The sequence below is a fragment of the Lissotriton helveticus genome, chromosome 12 (genome assembly GCF_964261635.1).
Source record: "Lissotriton helveticus chromosome 12, aLisHel1.1, whole genome shotgun sequence".
Classification (NCBI taxonomy): Eukaryota; Metazoa; Chordata; class Amphibia; order Caudata; family Salamandridae; genus Lissotriton; species Lissotriton helveticus.
The window spans coordinates 830,934,291-830,954,207 of NC_136073.1; the positions used below are offsets into that span (position 1 = coordinate 830,934,291).

At 43.3% G+C, this 19,917-nt stretch overlaps 1 protein-coding gene across 5 annotated transcripts in view; it reads left to right on the forward strand.

The window, feature by feature from the left end:
* Positions 1–13,227, forward strand: part of LOC144799375 (ceramide synthase 2-like) — a 311,282-nt gene extending 298,055 nt beyond the window's left edge. For all 5 annotated transcript variants that reach the window (XM_078670654.1, XM_078670655.1, XM_078670653.1 and 2 more), the window contains 2 exons: positions 5,097–5,253; positions 9,160–13,227. In XM_078670654.1, the coding sequence (XP_078526780.1) occupies positions 5,097–5,253; positions 9,160–9,360 (358 nt within the window). In that variant the 3' untranslated portion in view covers positions 9,361–13,227. The remainder of the gene's footprint in view (positions 1–5,096; positions 5,254–9,159) is intronic.
* Positions 13,228–19,917: the final 6,690 nt, after the last annotated feature.

Below are 19,917 nucleotides of genomic sequence, written 5' to 3' on the forward strand. Positions count from 1 at the left end.
ATGCAGGACAAGGATTCCTGCTGCAGGAGAGGGCAGTGTGTGACTGAACCCACCCGCATGGGATGCTTTGTGGTTCCAAAAGTTCTATAAATACCCTCTCCCAGGGGACACCCCTGGTGGCAGTCTGCCTCCACCACTTCACATGTGGCACACAATTAGAGTTCTCATGTCAGTCTGTTTGCCCTTGCACACACTTGTATTATCGTGGATGGGCAAAGCTTCATCCCTCATTTGCATGGTAACACCTCTGCGGAAACAAGGGTGCACGCCATTGGGGTCGCGCTGGCACAAATAGTGCATTCACATAATTCATATTTTAGAACGGGTTGCACAAGCTTCTACGGTCCTTCTGTAATACCAAAGTGTTCCAGGGGCACAAAAAGATGATGCAAACGCCATTTAACCCATGGGTAACTTTCTGTAATTCAGTACCCGATATGTTCAGGGAGTTCTGGTCATGGTTAACTTGCATCTAGCCAATTTAACTAAAACACCAAATAACAATGATTTGCAACAGAAAAAACCAGGACTAGACACATTGTGTCCCACTGACATGTAGTGATTGGCAAACCAATTGGCAAACCTGTAGACGATGACCAGGTCAGTTGTGAAGGACATAGTTTCATTTGCAAATCGTAACACAAACACACAACGTCAGCGTTTCCGCAGTGGCTCACGGGGGGGGGGGCAGAGCGAGGCAGATCAGGCACGCATGGCGACCTAAAGTCACGTAAACTCCAACTGAGAAAGGTGTGATTAAAGGTGAATCAACATTATAATGATTGTTTCCACTGTAACTTTCCACTAAAATGCTGCGGCCGAGGTCAATGTTTAACTGACAGACGAGGGTGTCTGGGACATAATGCACTAAGCAGTTAAAATGTCCTATATCTATTGGCATTGGCATTCTCAGGGGGGATGAATGGAGGGTTGTTTCCACTACCCCCCCCTCCCTACCTCCGGGTAGGGGTGAAAGCCTTTTTTTCTTTTTTTTTCCCTAACAAGTAAATCCCTGAGCTTGTTTCAGTTCTGGAAATAAGAAAAGAAATTCTCCTGAACCCATAAAGTGGAGTCGGCATTAGAAAATAGTGGGTTATAAGGGTCCGCGGCATAGGGAGCAGAGTGATTGACATCATGTCATTATGTTACACAAACTCAGCTACTCAAAATATGCACCATGGAAAATGTGATGGTAAAGCTGTTCTGGCTTAACTGGTCACAAACTGCATTTTACTCTAACATCGTGAGTTAAGCTTCCACTACTGAGACTGGTGCACTCAGCAAGTTTCTGAGTATAATACTGATAAGAAAGCTCTGGTGCATTTGCTGGAGAGATCTGTGTGCACTCCGACAAAGATGGCCAATGGGCCAGCTACAGAGAGCATAGAACGTACGTGCAGGTCACAGATGTGTGTTTTATGTTAGCTCAGTGGGTTCACGGTTTTGTTCAGAAGTTCCCTGCAATTTACAGTTCTGGGAAAATAGCTTGGTTAGTTATGCACCCTCTTCAAAAGGCTCATAGAAATCTGCAAGGTACTTGCAGGTTTGTACTTAATCTTTGATTGTTATCAAATTGATCAAATTGTTTTCAACTGATATCAATAAATGCATTTATTGTGCAAACAATTCAGTGTGCATTATGTGCTATATAAAACATGCATTTCCAAAGTGCACACATAATTCTACATCTTTATAGACCCACTGCTTGAGAAAGTAAAAAAACCCTTTAAAATGTCACTTTATGGCTAAGCGATTGGTTAAATTACACCTCAGGGGTCACTCTGTGTCTCTTGGTGGTCTTCCAGGTGTGTCTGCCTGGTTTAATGGTTCACTAGTTTAGTGTTTTACCTCCACCCACCCCCATCCCAGCATCATGCAGGCAGCCACATGGAAAAGCAAAATAAGAACCCTTGGCAGCCCTCTGTAGTGAAGCAGACTCAGTTTACACAGGCAAAGCTGCCTGTGTCCCAATGTCGACACATTGCACCGGACAAAAGCTAAATAAATTCACCAGGGCTGGTCCAGAACCCAGTTTCCATCTCAAGTATAGTTTGCGGAACTAGAATACAGCCAGTTTATTTATAAGGAGGTGAAATGTGTGCTTTTGTTGCGCCAAGCTGTCCACATTGTGTCTCATGATACACATCTCATATATATACTCCGTTCAAATTTACTCGTAACTCCCTATATTAATTCTATTCTGATATTTCCCTATACTAATCCACCACTAATTCTTTTTGTGTTCCGGAATAGCATGCTACTCGCCGAAAAGCACTTTGACACCTCGTCAGGGGTAGTAAGTTCTATATAAATACAATTACAAGATCACACCAGGGGCGTAACGCAGGCCCCCGCAGCCCCCGCGGTGCGGGGGGGGCCCAAGCTCCAGGGGGCCCTCTCGGCACTGCACTCTGGCCAGAGAGCTCCTAATTGAGCCTGGAGGGGGCCCCTTTTCGTACCGTGCAGGTAGGGCCCCTCAATTTTCATTACGCCAGTGGATCACACCATAGTTGAGATGGGGTGTTTGTCAGTTTTCATGTCACAGTGTCCCATGCTATGGAGTGTGTGCGAGTGAACGTTCATGCAGCGGTGCACCCGTGCGCCTTGCACTCCTGGAGAGGGGGGGAGTGGGGTTTTTATTCCCCGGTGCCCACCTTGTGTCCCACACTCTCTGAGGAGGAGGTGAGCGGCCTTCACACTTAGAGGGTGAAGAATGAAAATGCAGTTTACTGCTATAGCCTGTGTGAAGTCTATTAAAGCTGATCATGGTCTTGGAGTACCCTCTGGTGGTCCGTAATAGGTAATGCAGAAAAAATCGTGAATGTATAAACAAACGAACTTCCACCTCAAATGGTTCTTTTTATTAATTTTGTGCAAAAAGAATTTGCTCAGTGTAAAAGGCTGGCTCAGTAATCAAGTAAATCTTTATTCAGATTTCTGAACAAATTCTTAAAAGATGCATAACTATAAAAACAAAGTGTGAAACACTTCCAAAATTCATACAAAAGACTTATTACAATACATCCCCTACTGTAAAAAGACAACACAGTATAACTAATTAAAAAAACTAAAATGTTAAAATGTACTACCTTAGTGATACATATGTGGAGGAATCTCAGCCAAAAATGGCTCTGTAGCAAAGTCGGTTTTCTGGTTGGCCATCCGTGATGGCCCAGATCTTTCTATCACAGACCGTATCCGAGTTGTTTTTTGAAAACATGTTTTGTGTGGTGTGTTATATTTACAGCATTTGTTAAACCACACTCAAAAGAGGAAAAGAAGGGTATAAGATTTTGTGTTAAAATATGGAGCATGTCAGTAATATACGTTTTGCAAAAATAAAAGAAGCAAATTAAAACGGGGTCTTAAAAGCAAAAACTAAAATGTTGAATTGGGTTGGAGCAACAACTCTTCACATGTCGCGCTGTTGCCAGCTGTGGATTTGTGGCCAGGGCCACTTTTTGTGCGCCATGCACTTTTTTCATACAAAATCTGTGCCTACAGTCTCATCATGCAGAGCTCTGTTGCATAATATTCAGGGGAAGCTGATGGAGTCAGGGTGGCTTGTCCCATTGCTGGTTAAGAAGTGCCAACGTTTCTTCAATAGCAGACAAGAGGAGCTAAAAAAACTGAACATCAGTATGGATCAGGAGACAGAGCTGACTGTGGGTACTTCGCCTGAAACTGTTTACATCTGATTTAAATTAAAATTGCTAAATGTGATTTTTTCATCCTAAGTAAGTGGGTACCAAAAGAGATCAATTTTGTGGCATGGGGCCTTATTAAGACATTAGTTGAAGTGTTTTGCATTCTGAGTAGAAACGTTAACCCCTTAAAAATCCTATTTATACCTTTCTGCCTACTTCCTGATATCATTTAACATTTTAGCAAAGTTGTGCTTAATTTTACCAGCAATGAAACATGTTTCTGGGATTATAGCAGTGAGGATGACATTATAGTGGGTATCACCTTGCTGCATATTTAATTATTAGGGGTGTGTGAAATTTATGAGGTCGATAGATACCATATATAGACAGTGAAGGAGCTATAGATAGATGATAGAGCCATAGATGGACAGTGATAGAGCTCTACATAGATGATACAGCCTTAGATGGACAGTGATAGAGCTCTACATAGATGATAGAGCCATAGATGGACAGTGATAGAGCTCTACATAGATGATAGAGCCATAGATGGACAGTGATAGAGCTCTACATAGATGATAGAGCCTTAGATGGACAGTGATGGAGCTCTACATAGATGATAGAGCCATAGATGGACAGTGATAGAGCTATACATAGATGGTAGAGCCATAGATGGACAGTGATAGAGCTATACATACACGATAGAGCCATAGATGGTGCGACAAATAGACCGAGAGTAGTCGAGCCATAGATTGAGCCATGCATAGATGGACAGTGGCAGAACCATTCAATACATTTTAGAAGCATAGATAGATACATATTGTTAGAACCATAAATAAATAGATCAACAGTGATGGAGCCATACATAGAAATACAGTAATCGAGTCATAGATTGCACAGATGGACAGTGATAGACTGTACATAGACTATGTCGGAGGGATATATAATGGTAGACCCATAAATAGATCACTAGTTATAGAGCTATAAATAGATAGCGATAGAGCCACAGATGGTGCCACAAATAGATACACAGTAGTCGAGCCGCAGATTGAGCCATGAATGGACAGACAGTGGCAGAACCATAGGTAGACCATGCTAGAGGCATAGGTCTATGATGTTGACCCTCACATAGATCGAGTGTTATAGCGCCGTAGTTGGGCCCACAAATAAATAAACAGCAGTCGAGCCATAGTTAGAGCAATAGACACATTGGGCAGTCATATGCATGAGCGCCTCCATGTGGGGCGTGGTTATGCCACTTGACTGTTTAAAGGACTCCGGTCCCCACATCAAAAGCTGACTACTGTCCTTTGAAACATGGATGACTTTAAACCAAGCCTGTGTTTGCAGAGACCTGTAGTTTTGCACTTTCCATTATGGGTATGGGCCTACAAGTCCCACCATGCTTAGCGCTGTTTGCTAAAAACTTCCTGCTTGTCCTCTCCTCTGCAGGGTGATCTACAGCACCTACTACCAGTCCATGGAGTTGTTCCAGCCCTTCTTCGGATACTACTTCTTCAACGTTCTGCTGATGATCCTACAGCTGCTGCACGTGTTCTGGGCGTACCTCATTCTGCGCGTGGCCTACCGGCTCACTGCAGTTGGCACGGTGAGGATGGTGCTACACTGTGCTAAACTACTTGAAAGAAAGATGCCTGAAATGTTTCTTAGGGCCCTCTGCCGAATGCCGGGTAGCTAAATAACCAAGCTTCCTAGACGTGACTCCCTCTTGTGAATCTGTCTTTCCCCGCCCTACGCTTCTGTTTTTTTTTTTAGACTCTTGCCCTTTCTTCCTCATCGCTACTTCCTGATTTTTGTCACTGTTTTTCTCCCTTCCTCCTCTTGTTTCACTTTTCTGTCTTTCTTTCTTTCTCTCGCTCTGGCTTAAAGCATGATGATAAAAAAACAAATTTTGATCCCCAAAAATGAGTGTCTGTGTCCACCTCCTGCAACCACCAGAGCAAAGTTAATGAACCTTGGGAGCACATATCCACTCTGGTTTCCAAGATTGAGAATAGACGCCTGAAATCCATAGGACTGGATGGCACCACACTGACCATGGGAGGGAGAAGGTAAAGCTTCTTTGTCGGAGGAGCGAGGACAAGTGAGACCGTGAAGACCCATCCACACAGCCCACGTCTGTCTTCTCGTGATCCCCAGACTGTACTTGGTCTATAACTACACTTTTGCTTAAACTGTACGATTGCTTCCGAATTAGGGTCACCACCTCATCAGCGAACCAAGTAGCCAGTACAGACAGTAGTGGTGAAACTTTATAATGTACCAGAAAACCAGATGATAAGGAGACAAATGGGTGAAATGGCCTTAGTTCTGGATAGGGGAAACACTGAAAAGGGGGAAAATAGAAAGTGATGAGGCACTAAATAACGCTTGGCACGTGGCGCTGGAACGAGAAAGGGTACAGATGTGTGCAGTCAGTCTTACAAGATACTATCACTACTGCAAGGTGACACAATAGTTAACTATAAAGCAGTGGCAGGGGAGAACTAAGTCATGTGGCAGGGTTGACTAAGTTATGCGGCAAGAACAGACAAATGCAGCCTAATGTGGCACATTTTGTGTTGCTGTTACCTCATTACTTTGGCATTTTTACACTTCTTATCACTATCTGGGCAAACATTGCATCTCATTAGTTCCACTATGACACCAAAATACAGAAATAAGTAACACAAAGGTGACCAGTCAACTTTTGTGAACGGCCTTCTCCTGTATGGCAATACATGATGCTGCATTTTGATTAACTTTTGATTAATTAAGCTACAAATCGACATATTATGCAGTAGATTATGAGGCAAATCAATAATTATGTGGAAAATGTTGCGATAGTAAAATTGCGTAATTCTAAGTGGCCCTTACTATAAGTGGCTATTACTCAAATGAGGATGATTGGAAATGTATATCATTTGGTGGAAATACATGCTGCTTTGTCCCAATAATGCCAGAAACCACAGGAAACTTGGAGATAGGTAGAATATATATATATATATATATAGATATATATATATATATATATATATATATATATATATATATATATATATATATATATATATATATATATAATTAGAAACCTAATCTAAGCACACCCACACGTGTGTGCCATCAGCCAGGGCTTCTCACTACTTCCTCTGGCATTGCTAGCAGAATGTGGAACATAAAACGTTCATTCAAGGATGACCAATAACAAGAGGGTGCCTCGTGGACAGATGACGACATACAATGAAATATCAGCTATACACACACACAAAGCATTTTAATATTCACACAAGTATCAATTGAGTAATAGGGTACCATACACCCCTAACTCTGTACAGTCTGCATAGGTGACTCGTGCACTCACACTGTATGGCTGGTTGAGCCGCCATGTGTTAATCATGCATCCGTGTACACAAAAGATCTCTTCGGAATTGATGAACATAGATGGAAAAGATGTTACAAAGTGGAATGATACAGGCTAAGGTTCTGTGAGACGGGGCTCCCAGGTCACCCATCCTTGCAAAAAAATATGCTTCTCTGACTCACATCGAGTATGCGAGAGTATTATTCATGCTGGCATTTTTGGGCAATCTGTAATACCTTTGTGATAGATTATTTATGATAGTCCAGTATTGCATAGTTATGGTATTGCACTAACTAGATAGGAAGGCCTTATACGGATTCAAAATTATTGTGAAAAGGTGGTGTAAGTGTTCACTGATAAGAAAAGTATTTTACCTCAAAAGTAAAGGGGTGTTGGCAGATTGTCACAAAACAACCTCAAAATATTGTGGTGCTGCTGTGAGTACATATAGCGGACACACACCCTCTTATTATTATATTATTATTATATTTAAGTTTATAAAGCGCTCAGCTACCCGTAGGTTTCCCGGCGCTAAAACCAACAAAAGGAGAGGGGAAATCAGAGGGGAAGAAGTTACATGTTGAATAGCCAAGTTTTTACCTGTTTGCGAAATCTAAGGTAATTGGGTTCTTTTCGTAAGTGAAGGGGAAGAGAGTTCCAGAGTGAAGGGGCCAGCCAGGCAAAAGAACGGCCTCCCATTCTGGCTTTCCTGATTCTAGGCACTGAAAAAAGGTGTTGGTTAGATGAACGCAGAGTGCGGGGGGGCAATGGTGCTGAACCAAGGATGTGAGATATGGTGGGGCCAGGCCAGTATTTACTTTGTGCATGATGCAGAGAGCCTTGAATTTCGTGCGGTTTTCAATGCGGAGCCAATGTAGGGTGCGAAGGGAGTTAGAGGTAGGGGACTTCAAGCAGACTGTCACTAGAAGGCTTCCATGTTGTGCCAATCAGTTGTATTGTTTTTGGTAGTAAATGCTTATATATCACTGAAGCTGAGGCTATGCCTCAGAGGTTTTTATGGGGAAAGAGAGGGAACAGGTAAGCGGTCAGCATGGTTCAGGAATCAATGTCACTGTGGCTAGCAGCCCAGCCAGGTGCAGGGGAGATCGAAGGGTGTGTAAAGGTTGTGTATTTACAGCATCACTTAAGATCTTTAAACCAGAGAGGGCACTGCAAGAAACCACCTTTACATGGTGTGAAGAGTCCTACTAAACAAAAACAAACCATAGAAAGCCTGCTTGTTAAGGGGTCTCACAAGAGCGCCTTCAGAATGGCATCCCATTTCACCGCATACCTTACTGTCATCCTCCCACTTGTCACCATTGATAGGCTCAGACAAGATTTACTGACAGATTATATGGCTGTGAGTTCCCACATAAGATTAAAATCCCCCAGTGAAAAGTTTGAGTTGTGTGACCTGAGTAGATGAGATGAATATTCAAGATAGTGTTCAGTGTATTTAGAATGTTTACCAAGAGTGGTATTTTTCCATATTTCTCTACACCTTATCCTTAGACCGTCTAATAGTTTTCAATTTTTAATTTTTAATTTTCTTAATTAGTTTAATTGTTTAATAAATCAGTTGTCATCTGTGTAAGAGATGTCGGCCAGGTCTGAATCTTTTCACCATTTTCATAACCTGAGGGACCACTTAAGGTGAGGTAATCTCTGATGTCACCCTAATTTTAAAGTTCTCACAGCACCCCCATCTTCTCGGGGACATAATGTTCTAGTCCTTTGATTTCACAAAAAAAGCACCTGAAGTCTTGGTATTGTATTCCTAAATCGCCTCCATTAGACTTTCATTCTATATTGCAGCTGTTTCTAGAAGAGAATCTGGTCTGGGATACGGCATCATCCATGAAATGGAGTCGCTGATTATATAGGTTGACCCATATTTAGAGATTATTTTCAGTTTGGATACAATTATATGGTGGTACCCTTGAAGGGGTAACATAGTGTTTATAAACTTCCAATATTTTGCACCCATCGCACAATGCTTTGAGGTCCTATAGGGACTTGTTTGATTATTTAAAAGTTCAAAAATAAACCGAATAACTAAATACTATTGCTCAGAGGTTTCTTGATGATGTAGGACGTCAAATGCTGTTTACTTTAATTTTACTTTCTATCCTCCTAACCTTCTCTTTGTAGGTGGAGCAGGACTTGAGAAGTGATGTAGAGGAGAGTGACGGAAGTGGCAAAGAAGATGAAACTCCTGTGGGTTCAAAACAAAACGGCGCCATCCACCAGCGCAAGGGAGTAGTCAACAGCAAGCAAAATGACCTACAAAAAGATTCCATGCTGGCCAACGGTGTTGCTTCCCTCACAAATGGCCATTCCATTTCCAGCTAGCTTGGGAGACAGCCTACAAGGCATGCTTTTAATTGGACTAGCAAGGTGGAGGATAAAAAGGAGCGTGCTGGTACCCATGAACTCTTGTACCTACAAGATCTGATTCCCTTTCTTTTTAACAATTTTACACGTTTTCAAAGTATATATTTTAATATGTCTGCAGTTGTGAACTGGGGGCACATTTTTATTGCTTTCCACATAATTTTTTAATCCGGAATCATCAGGTTTTTTTTAAAATTAAATTCTAATATGTCTAAACATCGAACCCAAAAATATATTTTAATACCTCTTGGTTATATTATTCAATGAAGGATTGGTGCTGGTCATGCTCCTTTTATGTATTACATTGTATACAATATGTTGAGGAACCCGTTTGCAAGAATAACTCGATGGAACCAGAGTGCTCGCAATATCAGCTCAAGCCGTACATCACATGGCCCTTACAAGATTTACTTTCTTCGGGCCTCACTGTTTTAATGGTTAATTGGGACCAGCGAATCACTTTATTAAGTCTAATCACGTTCGGGAACGATTGATTGCGCTCTTCTTACTCTGTTATCGGAGACTAACTTAGGCCTACAATTTCGAATTCACGGATCTTAACAAATCAAAATGATGTATTCAGTTGGAGATGTAAATGATAAACAGTACTAAATGTAGGGCACAAGTTAAGGAAAAACTCTTGCTCCACTTTCATGCCACACAAAATGTGGTTGAGCTGACCGTCAAATATAAAACCTCTCCGAAGGGTTAAGTATGTGCATTGACATAAAATATCACAGCACAATGAGCCCAGCGGGCACATTCAGCTATGATGCTACGGTGCGAATATGCACCTGGTAGTTGGTGTCACAGTGGTTATACGAGAAACATTGAAAAGCCTCCAAGGCATAATCAATGTATCAAATACAAGTATTTTCTACTAAAAAAGTCTCTCGGCTTGGGGTGTTGGACTCATGGTATGAGAATTGGTGGGACTGGACTCCTGAGAAACAAGATGTCTGCCGGAGCAACATTGCTTTGTTAGGACAGGCGCTGGTTAGGAGAGAAACGAAGCATGTTTGGTGAGGGGGTAGGTTAAGGGAGGTCGTAGAACGTGGGTGTAAGACTCTGGAGCTGCCATAGATGTAAGTAAACATCATGTTTCTTTATCTGCTGAACATTGCAATCACAAACATTATTTGCCTCTATGTTAGAAGCAGCATTCAGGTCACTTGTTAAGAGAATGCTTGAGAGCAGGCGAAGAACGACGTCCATGCACCGTACACTGAGATGCGACATGCATATCCCAAGACCAGTAGGCAGGTCAAGGGTGAATGCTGCATTTTAAGAAATGCAAGCATTGATTCAGGGGCGCAAATAACTAAATTATAATCGGAGGACGAACTTGAGGTAAGACCCTACCACTGACCTGTACTTTGTTCAGAAACTGCATGCATATTCTAGATTTGTTTCAGACCAACAGGAAAGAATTAAACCCTACTATTCTAAATAAAAGGCAGTGCCTCAGTCCAAGTCTATTCAATAGAGTTGTTGCTATGGGCATTTAATGTTAGGAATTGAAAGAGGAGTGTACTCGTTATTAACTACATCCTCTGCTTAAAAAACAGACCGCCTTGTGCCAGTGATGGCACTCTTCCCAGGCAGATTAGTAAGAGGGTAGCCCCAATGAGAAAGAGGGGGCCCTGCAGGCCTACTAAGTGGTAGAAGTTCTTATCATGTAAACGATGAATTGTATATTGGGCAATTGTGATATGAACGAGTTGAGGTTTGATAAGAAGATGTAGTGACCTAATGCGCATAGGGTGATTATTTGCTGTTTGTGTCTGCGCATGTCTGAATTTGGACTGTTCTTCTTGCCGACTGGTTCTTCTTGTCATTGACTGTTTTGAAGTATGTAGGAGGGACCAGAGGAGGTTGAAACTGGGAAATTAATGAGCATCAGGAATGCCCAATGACCGCTTGGGAACCTGCAGCTACAAATCTAGATAAAAATAGCTCATACCTTCTGGTTTTATACCACCGCTGTATATATTACCTCTCTCTTCCGTGACACGAAGTCCAATTTATTTACAAACTTTCCACATACCCTACATTTAATGTTTATATTGCTGAACTCACAGATTGTTACTCTTACATGGTTGTTCCTTGGCAGCACTGGTGGCTCGAGGAAGCGAACGCCCCGTTAGGCTTTGTTGCAGACCACCCATCTCTTGTGGACTCCTACTGGGGCCAGTTGTAAATATACTACACCCATTGCTGCGCTTGTCTTCAAAGCAAGATCTAAGTTGAGTGGATAGGACGGCATTTTGGACGTTTGCAGTATGGAGTTGAGCAAAGAAGGTGCAGCTTTGGGTTTCTTAATTGGTTCGGAGTTAGGAACATTATTTGGTCTGAAGGGGGGTGAAATGTTAGTCTGATGCATCAACAATCTTGCCCTGATCTCTGTGTGCCCTGTTCAGGTTTTTTTAAAAAGTCTGGATAAGAGGCTTTTGAGTATATCCCAAGGTAACCTTAAATCTGAAGGAGTTACAGCATTTTCTGCCGTGGATCACAACTCACAAGTGATACTTCCACTCTGTAGATCTTCAAAAACAAACTCTGTAAAGGCACCTAGTGTCACCTCAATAAGACCCACGCCAATAGAGCCCTTGGCAGCGTGCATGGTAGAAATGCACTTGATCGATCGTTCGTCACTATAGGAAGCCGACTGGTTAAAGGCAGCTAAAGATATGTTGACTACACACATACCCGACTATCCTAGGGCACACGAAGTAGAGTGGGTAAAGATTAGTAAATGTGGCATCCATAGTACCCTACAGTCACAGGCGTCGTAGTCCGGAGGGGGGGACTAGTTTAGGACATGCTGCATACTTAAGGATCAGACTTTCAAAGAGGGTGCCTGGAACAGTATACAGTTTAACAGCTTTGCACCTCTTGCTCGCTGATTTTCGCAGAGTTCTCTTGCCAGAATGTCTGCAGTCCTGCACACAGGGATTCCTCCTACAGAAGGCCATCGGATGAGCCGCCATTTTCGATATCCGTGCCAGAATATGACATGGGGCTCTAGGGTAAAGGATATAAAATTATATTCTGGACCTCTGACACCAGAGGCCTCTGATCTAAGCAGTAGCCTTGATCATGGGTGGTTGCCTCTCATAGACGGTGGGTGAATGGCGTAAGTTTCTGCCACGTAGGGCACTGAACAGAATAAATGCAGTCATGGCTCTCCAAGTCGGGTGGGCACCCACCTTCCTTGCAACTAAAACTTCCAGCAGAGTAATGAAGTCACTCATGGAGGTTTGTGCGGGGAACCATCGTCAGTCGGCTAAAGTACAGTGGATGCGCTCACTGATGGGTTTACAGGATCTTAGCAAGGACTGGCCTAACCCTTTCCAGACCAAATGACTATGCTTTGCATACGAAGGTCTTGCGAAAGGACTGTGAGCTTTAATATTTGTGTAATCCTTTGATGGAAGGAGAAAACATGCCACTTTTAAGATAGAAACCGCTATTATATTTTTGTAGCTATATTTTTTTGCTAATCCTAATCCATGGCATTAAAACATGTTAATATTTAGAGAGGTTGTGATTACAGGTCTATAGTGTGACACACTTATCTTCACTTGTATGACTACCTCTGTAATACAAAGGCACTTGATGTTTTAGTGCATGCTTGCCCGCGTTTGTTTTAAGAGGAAGCGTTCCATAGGACGCGCCAGGCGAAACCAGGAGTGAAATCTGTCACCACTGACCGCAGCGGATGAAGTGTACAGATATGTGTCCTGCTATTGGGCCATCTACAGACTTGTGTTCCTGTCTTTTCTCTGTGATGTATTTACACAATAAATTCACTCACCTATGTCATATGTTCTTGTTTGATTTGCATTTTTATACCACTTAATTGTGAAACCTATTGTTATTTTGTTAGAGTACGAACCGCATAATGCTCCGGTAGGAATCTCTACAGCTCATTGCCACTTAGTTGTAGAGGCAGTGCATGTCCCTGCCTCCAATAGTATTATTAGTGCATCTAATAAGGTCTGCATCCTTGCAGTGTTGTGCAACAGGGCATCCTCAAGCGGTTCGCAGTTAGGCAGACGCGCCCCTGGAGTACTCAAAGGGACCAGAGACCAGAACACTGCTGTTATTGTATTGATGGATGCTGAGAGTGGCTAAGGTCAGTCTCACACTTTAAGTAAAAACAAAAGTGTGGGGAAATTCCATTGACACTGATAGAAGACAAGATCCAACTTGCTAATAAAACACAGAGCCCGTAGCAAAGGCATAAAGCCTGAAGTCCACTGTCAATAAAACTGTGGGGTTTTCTTTTAGGTTAGTGGGCAACGACCTGCTATGGAGGGCTCTGGTCATATGCATTATTCTTCTGCATTTCATTACTACCAAAAAATGAAAGCTTTGTTCTCGGAGCCTTGGTCGCACTTCACTTGGATGCATGCCTGTTATTATATAAACAGTATTGATGTGTCTGATTTTAGGGAAATCATAAATTCCTTGAATTTCATTCTGGCTGCACTTAACACCAAGTTATGCTTTATAAAAGTTGGCGAAATTGGCTCAAATCTGCTCACCTTTGACACAGAGCTGCTTTTTTGCTTTTTATTGTTTTGCACTTTGTTCCGCAGCTGTTTGGGATGTCACTGCACTTGCCTCTTCCATCTGTACCAAGATAGGTATCGCCCTTTCTGGAGGAAAGAGACTGCCACCGTGCAGGTGGTGGGTGACATCCAATTGGCCAGGGATAAAGGCGAATGCACCTTGTCACTTGATGTTGCTTGAACTGTCAGCATCCTTTGATTTCCCCCAATGTGAGGTCTTACTTTAGACTCTTTAGTCACTCATGGGCATGAATGTCTTAAATTACTTTACTTCTTCATACATTGTTTGCGAAAAAATGTGTACACACAGAATCGTCAATAACCCCAGGTATTCCTGTCTTCTATGGAGCTCTACGTGGTGGATGTGGGGGGTCTACTCCTCCCCCAATGGCGTCCAACCTGTACATGGAGCCACTAGGAATACTACCCAGATAAGATGTGGTGATCTGCAAATGCACAGGTAACTCTTATCTATTTAATAAAGTGTTGTTGGTTTACAACACCCTTAAACTCAGAACCTATCTGGACTTCATCCAAGCGTGAATGTCTTCAGTGCACCTGGAATTAAACCCCAAAAAATCTGAGTATGTTGTCATGAGGGGAGGAACCCCTGCTCCCCTCATTCAGGAATGGATCAACAATATAGACTTAGTTGACTTCTTCTGTCATATTTAATTCTTCATTGAATTCCTCAATGTAAATATAGGATTATTTTCTAGGTGGCCTAAGAAGGCTGTTGATGGAAAATGTGAGCACTGTCTTGACAAAGGAAACCTAATGTAACCTATGTGTGGGCAAGAGGTCAGCCTGTAAGGGCGTCTTGGCTACTATTACTGTTCTGCTATTTGAGTTTTCAGAAAACATATTTGTTCACATAAATAAGACTGAAATAATCAAGCCCTGCAATGCAATATTAAGTTTAAGGCCAACCAACACGTATTCAATTTTAAATGCTGCTTAAAGCAATCTGATTTGTATCCCACTTATTTTTTTTTGTTTTCTTTGAGTGTTTATCCAACAGTACCTAAACTGCAGGTCCCCCTAAGGCAGACAAGCAGCTGTGTCCTCGTCATAGACTGGAAAGTTACGCCTGCCCCTTTCACACAGAGACTCTAACAGAACACTTCTGTGTTGTCAATCTAATCACAGGGACTTTAACAGGGCTTTGGTAGAAACTGACAAAATCTGAAGCATCAGATGATTTTGAACTCTTATCTAAAATAAAAACTGATGAATTCATCATACACTTATTGCATCAAAAATATTTTCTTGAAAAGCATATATTCTGAAGCACACGTTTATATTTTTCAACAGTAATATCAAGTGTGCCCTTTTTCGCTAAATTGCTACATCCACTTTCAGCCACAGACTTCTATGGCTGTCCCTATTTCTACTTAGGAGCGGGAACTTCCGTGCAATGGTGAGGCTCTCTTCTGGAGCTTCACTTAGGGGAGGGAGCTGAAGCTACTATGGCAACATCGGGAAAATTAGGCTACTCACCTGCTACCTTGTACACTGGCTCCTGCAAACTGTCTGGATGATGCAGATAAGCAGGCCAAGCCTCGAAAGCAGCAGGTGGTGCGATCTTGAATTTGTAACCCATCAAAGGGGTATGACAACCCCATCAAAGGTCCCGCTAAACAGAAAGTGGAAGAGGAGTTGAGGGCCGAAATTTAGTTAAGTTGCCACATCGAACTTACGTCAGAAGGAGCAATAAAGATGTTCTTAGGGGTTGTATGCGATTTCATAGAAAACCAATGTAATGGATCACCCTAACTAAGAAACCATTTCGTCTAAACAGTTTGATGGGAATTTTCAAGATGAACAGCATTTACCATTTCATAGAAAACAATACGTAATATATCTTTTTTTTCAAAATGTAATTTTACATGCTTATTTTTTAAAGTGTAAATACAATGGTTACATATCTGACTTTCAGAAACATTTTTGTTTGAGGTATTTATTTCAGTGCTTTGGAACAGGGAGCCATCATTTCAGTCTTAAATATTTTAGCTTGTCAAAGAATTACTTTGGATACTTTCAATTTCAGACCCCCCACAACCCTAATCATCTTCCATCGCTGCCACCTAAAAATAATCCCTGGCCCCTAATCTCCACCCATCCCGAGCCTTATAAGCCCCTCACTGCACCTAAACTCCACCGACACCCGAGCCCTGAATCCGTTTCTACCCCTAACATCCACCCATTCCTAAACCCCCTCAATACCCCTACACTCCACCTATTGCTGAACCCTAAAAACCCCTTTCTATGCCTGAATCCCATCCATTGCCAAACTCTAAAATCCCTTGCCACACCTTAACTCAACAAATCATGAACCCTAAAAAGATCACTCACCAACTCTCAACATCACCCATCCCAGATCTCTAAAACCAGTCGCCACCCTCTAAACTCCACCCAGCCTTTAACCCTAAATCGCCTTTTTGTAGCTAAACTCCACCCATCCCAGAACCCTTAAAACCCCCCCACAACCCTAAACTCCACCCATTCCTTTTCCAAAAAACTTTCTGCCATAAACTCCATCCAACCATGACTCCTATAACTATTCACTACTCCTAAACTCCACTCATCCCTGAACCCTAAAAGATCCTCACCAGAACTAACCTCCACCCATCCCTGAATCCAAAACCCCTCACTACTCTGAAATCCACCCAAGTTAAAAATACTAATAGATTGTCCATAAATAGTTTTTTCTTGAAAATGTTTCCTTTCATTTTTCCTTTGTTTTTATTTCCTTCAAATTATTATCTTAAATTGTTTTTCCATGATTTGTATTTCTCCATACAGGGACAAGTAGAAAAATTAAAGGCTGTGTGTAGGAGAGTAGGGGCTGCTATCCTATGGTCACCCCAAATTTATGCTTTTTGCTTCACTGGTTTTCGACTACTGAGGCTGTGGGCCTGCTGATCAGACCCCCAGCCTGCTGTTCTCTCACTAAATTAATGATACATGTGCTATAGGCACATACCACAATTGGAAATGGACTCCTTGTCAGCCCCTGTATAATGCACTATAGGTGCCCAGGGCATAGGGGCCACCAAGGCCTACCAGGGGCTGCAGCATATCTTTTGCCACCCCTGGCTGGTTCTTAAATTGACACAACTGGCTGATCACTCAGCTGGGGTAAGGTGGTGTAATCACCCCTTACTTAGATATAGTATACCTATATCTAAACCTATATCTGGACACATATTAACCTGTGAGCCACTCCTATGGAAGGCCTCATCAATCCTGGAGGCAGAGTGCGTGGTTTAATGTGAGATGGAGCTCTAGCATGAGCTGAGCCTGTCTGCAGCTGTCGGGAACAACTCCCTAAGCTGTTTCAGGATAATGCCATACCATATACTCTTAAGTGCATTATAATCCTCGCGGTTATATAGCAACTTTGGTTTGGCTTTATCAAAACATGTCGTGTAAGGTGTCATACGATTTGGAATACTATCCCCTCGCCAGTTCTGGCGACGGGGATAGCATTCCACCCCTCTAGAGGGGTAAGACATGTTACTTTACTTAAATGCGGTTAATTTCTAAAAGGACCTTGGATCCACAAAATGGATGCCTCTGCCACAGACACGAGTCTGACCCCCTGAAGCTGACCGAAACTCAGCCAAATGGGGCCTGGACAAAGGGTTTCCTGTTGCAGGGAGGTGTTACACCCCCCCAGACAGGAGATAGTGGATTGTAGCAGGGAGGTTTGAAAGAAACCAGACACTGCATGGGGAGCACAAGGCTGCCCCTTGCATAATCCGGCCAAACCGGTTCTGGGGCACTCCAGCCCTCGTGCCAGGGCGGCCTGGATCAAAGGAAAGGGGTGTATCCACCCCCTTCCTGGGTCCCACCCATAGGAGGGGACCTAGCAGGTAATCCAGCCCCCCAGATTCGAATAAGAGTGGGAGCAGTGCTAATGCACTTCAGATTATCCTGATAAACATAAGAAACGAAACTCTGGACCCTTCGACATCCTACTCGACGTAGAAGCCCGAAGAATCTCCCTTGTGGTCAAGGAGTGACCACCCTGTGCAAACAGGCACCATCCAGCCATCGACGTCTGCTTTGTTGCAGTTCCCGCCGGAACTCGAGCGACCGAGATCGACGAGATCAAGCTTGCCTGCCTTCTAACAGCCCGATCCACAGTCCCTGCCGAGCTGAGACCCGTGGAGGCGACCGGAAGCGTGGGGCACGCCATCTTGGAAAGACCACGAGACGCTGACCGTGCAGCCCACGAGTGACCCTCGAAGCTGTACACCGGGGTTTGAGAAGCCCCAACCCTGAGCCCCTCTTGCACCGAAGTTCAGCCCTCCACACTCGACGAGTGCTACGTGGGGCCCTTCTGCTTCTTTTGGCTCAACGCGTTGGCCCGGTCACTTGCCAGCCGGCTTGTGGCCCCTGTGCCGACGAAACTTGAAATTCGACTTGCGAGTCTGGTTGCTCCAGATTTGCACCAGCTCCCCTGAAAAGGAGCCCCCACTCTGACCCTCCTGGTTCGAGTGAGAAGCAATCTCCCGGTTCCGCGTGGATTGCTTTTGCCAAGTGTTGTTTGCTCCAATCTTGAAGCCGACAGCGCCGACGGCGAGAGCCTGCGTGGGACAGATCGTGACCTGCTCCTGGACTTCGTAGATGCCCCAGAGCCCACGTGACAGCGGAGAGAAGCTCCTCGACAACCACCTGATAGCGCCCGACATTGCCTGGTTCCGTCCTGGTTCCACCCTGGTCACTGCTGAGTGACCCAGACTCTGTCCCCTCTGCTTTCAGGTACTTTTCGACTTGAGTCCACCCTTGGACTCCACCGGACACTTCTCTTTCACCCTGCCTGCAGCCCTTTCCGCTCCAAGCACCAAGAGCCTGCGTGACGAAACCCGACTCAACTTCGACCCTGTGCACCCGCTTCCTGTGGGTGAGGTAACATTGCAACGCCGGTGTTCCCACACTGGTACACACCTCTAGGGTCTGTATCTTAAGTTTTGTTCCTCTAGGTTCAGCGGAAGTGTCCCTTAACTCTAACTTTGTAACTTTTACGCTCCATTGGTTAACATTGGTGCATGCGTGCGCTTTCTGCACTGCACCCGAATCCCGCGGGCTTTTCCCGACTTCAGCATTGCTTGTCCCGACTGCTCCCAGCGATTCCCTAGGCCCTAGGCCTAACCACTGTTCGATTGGTATCTCTTATACCACTTGTTTAGTATATGGTCTGAGTGGCCCCTCGCCCTCATCCATATTTGTGCAACTTTGTATGTTATACTGTGCTTTTGATTTAACGCTTGTGCCCCTTTGTTCATAAAGAGTACTGGGGATTATTGTGAGTAATAAATACATATATTTTTATAATATATACTTGTGTGGTGTCCTTTCATTTGATATTACAGGATTGTATGTGGTAAAACAGCTCGCTTAACACGACCTCTTAAGTTAAGCCTTTAGGCTGCTTAGTCCATGCTACCCCTAGGATAGCTTGTCTAATAAGGTTGACTTACAACCAGACACCATAAGGGATTGTTTGGTCTGATAACCGGTGGTTCCAGAATTGGAAACATCACCTATCAGGCCAACTTCTCACACTGTAGTTCCCCACCCCCCAATAAAAACAGAAAATGTGATTGGAGAGAAAATTCAATGTACTAATATAACAACTGATACTATATTGTTTGATACAATTCAGGGAATATGATTGAAGCCTTTCTTTGCCACACCATTTTCAAAATCTGAATCCTACCGGTGAAATTAATTACATTTAATTCTTTACGAGGAATCATTTTCCTCCCAGAGGTTCGCCACCTATAATGTGCTTTATAGTCCTACAATATTAAGATGTTCAGATAGATATACAAAGATTGCAAAGCACACTTCTTGAGTTCCAGCATATTTTCAAAGAGAAAATATGATTTCTTGTTAAGATGGATGCATCAATAGATGCTTATAAGCA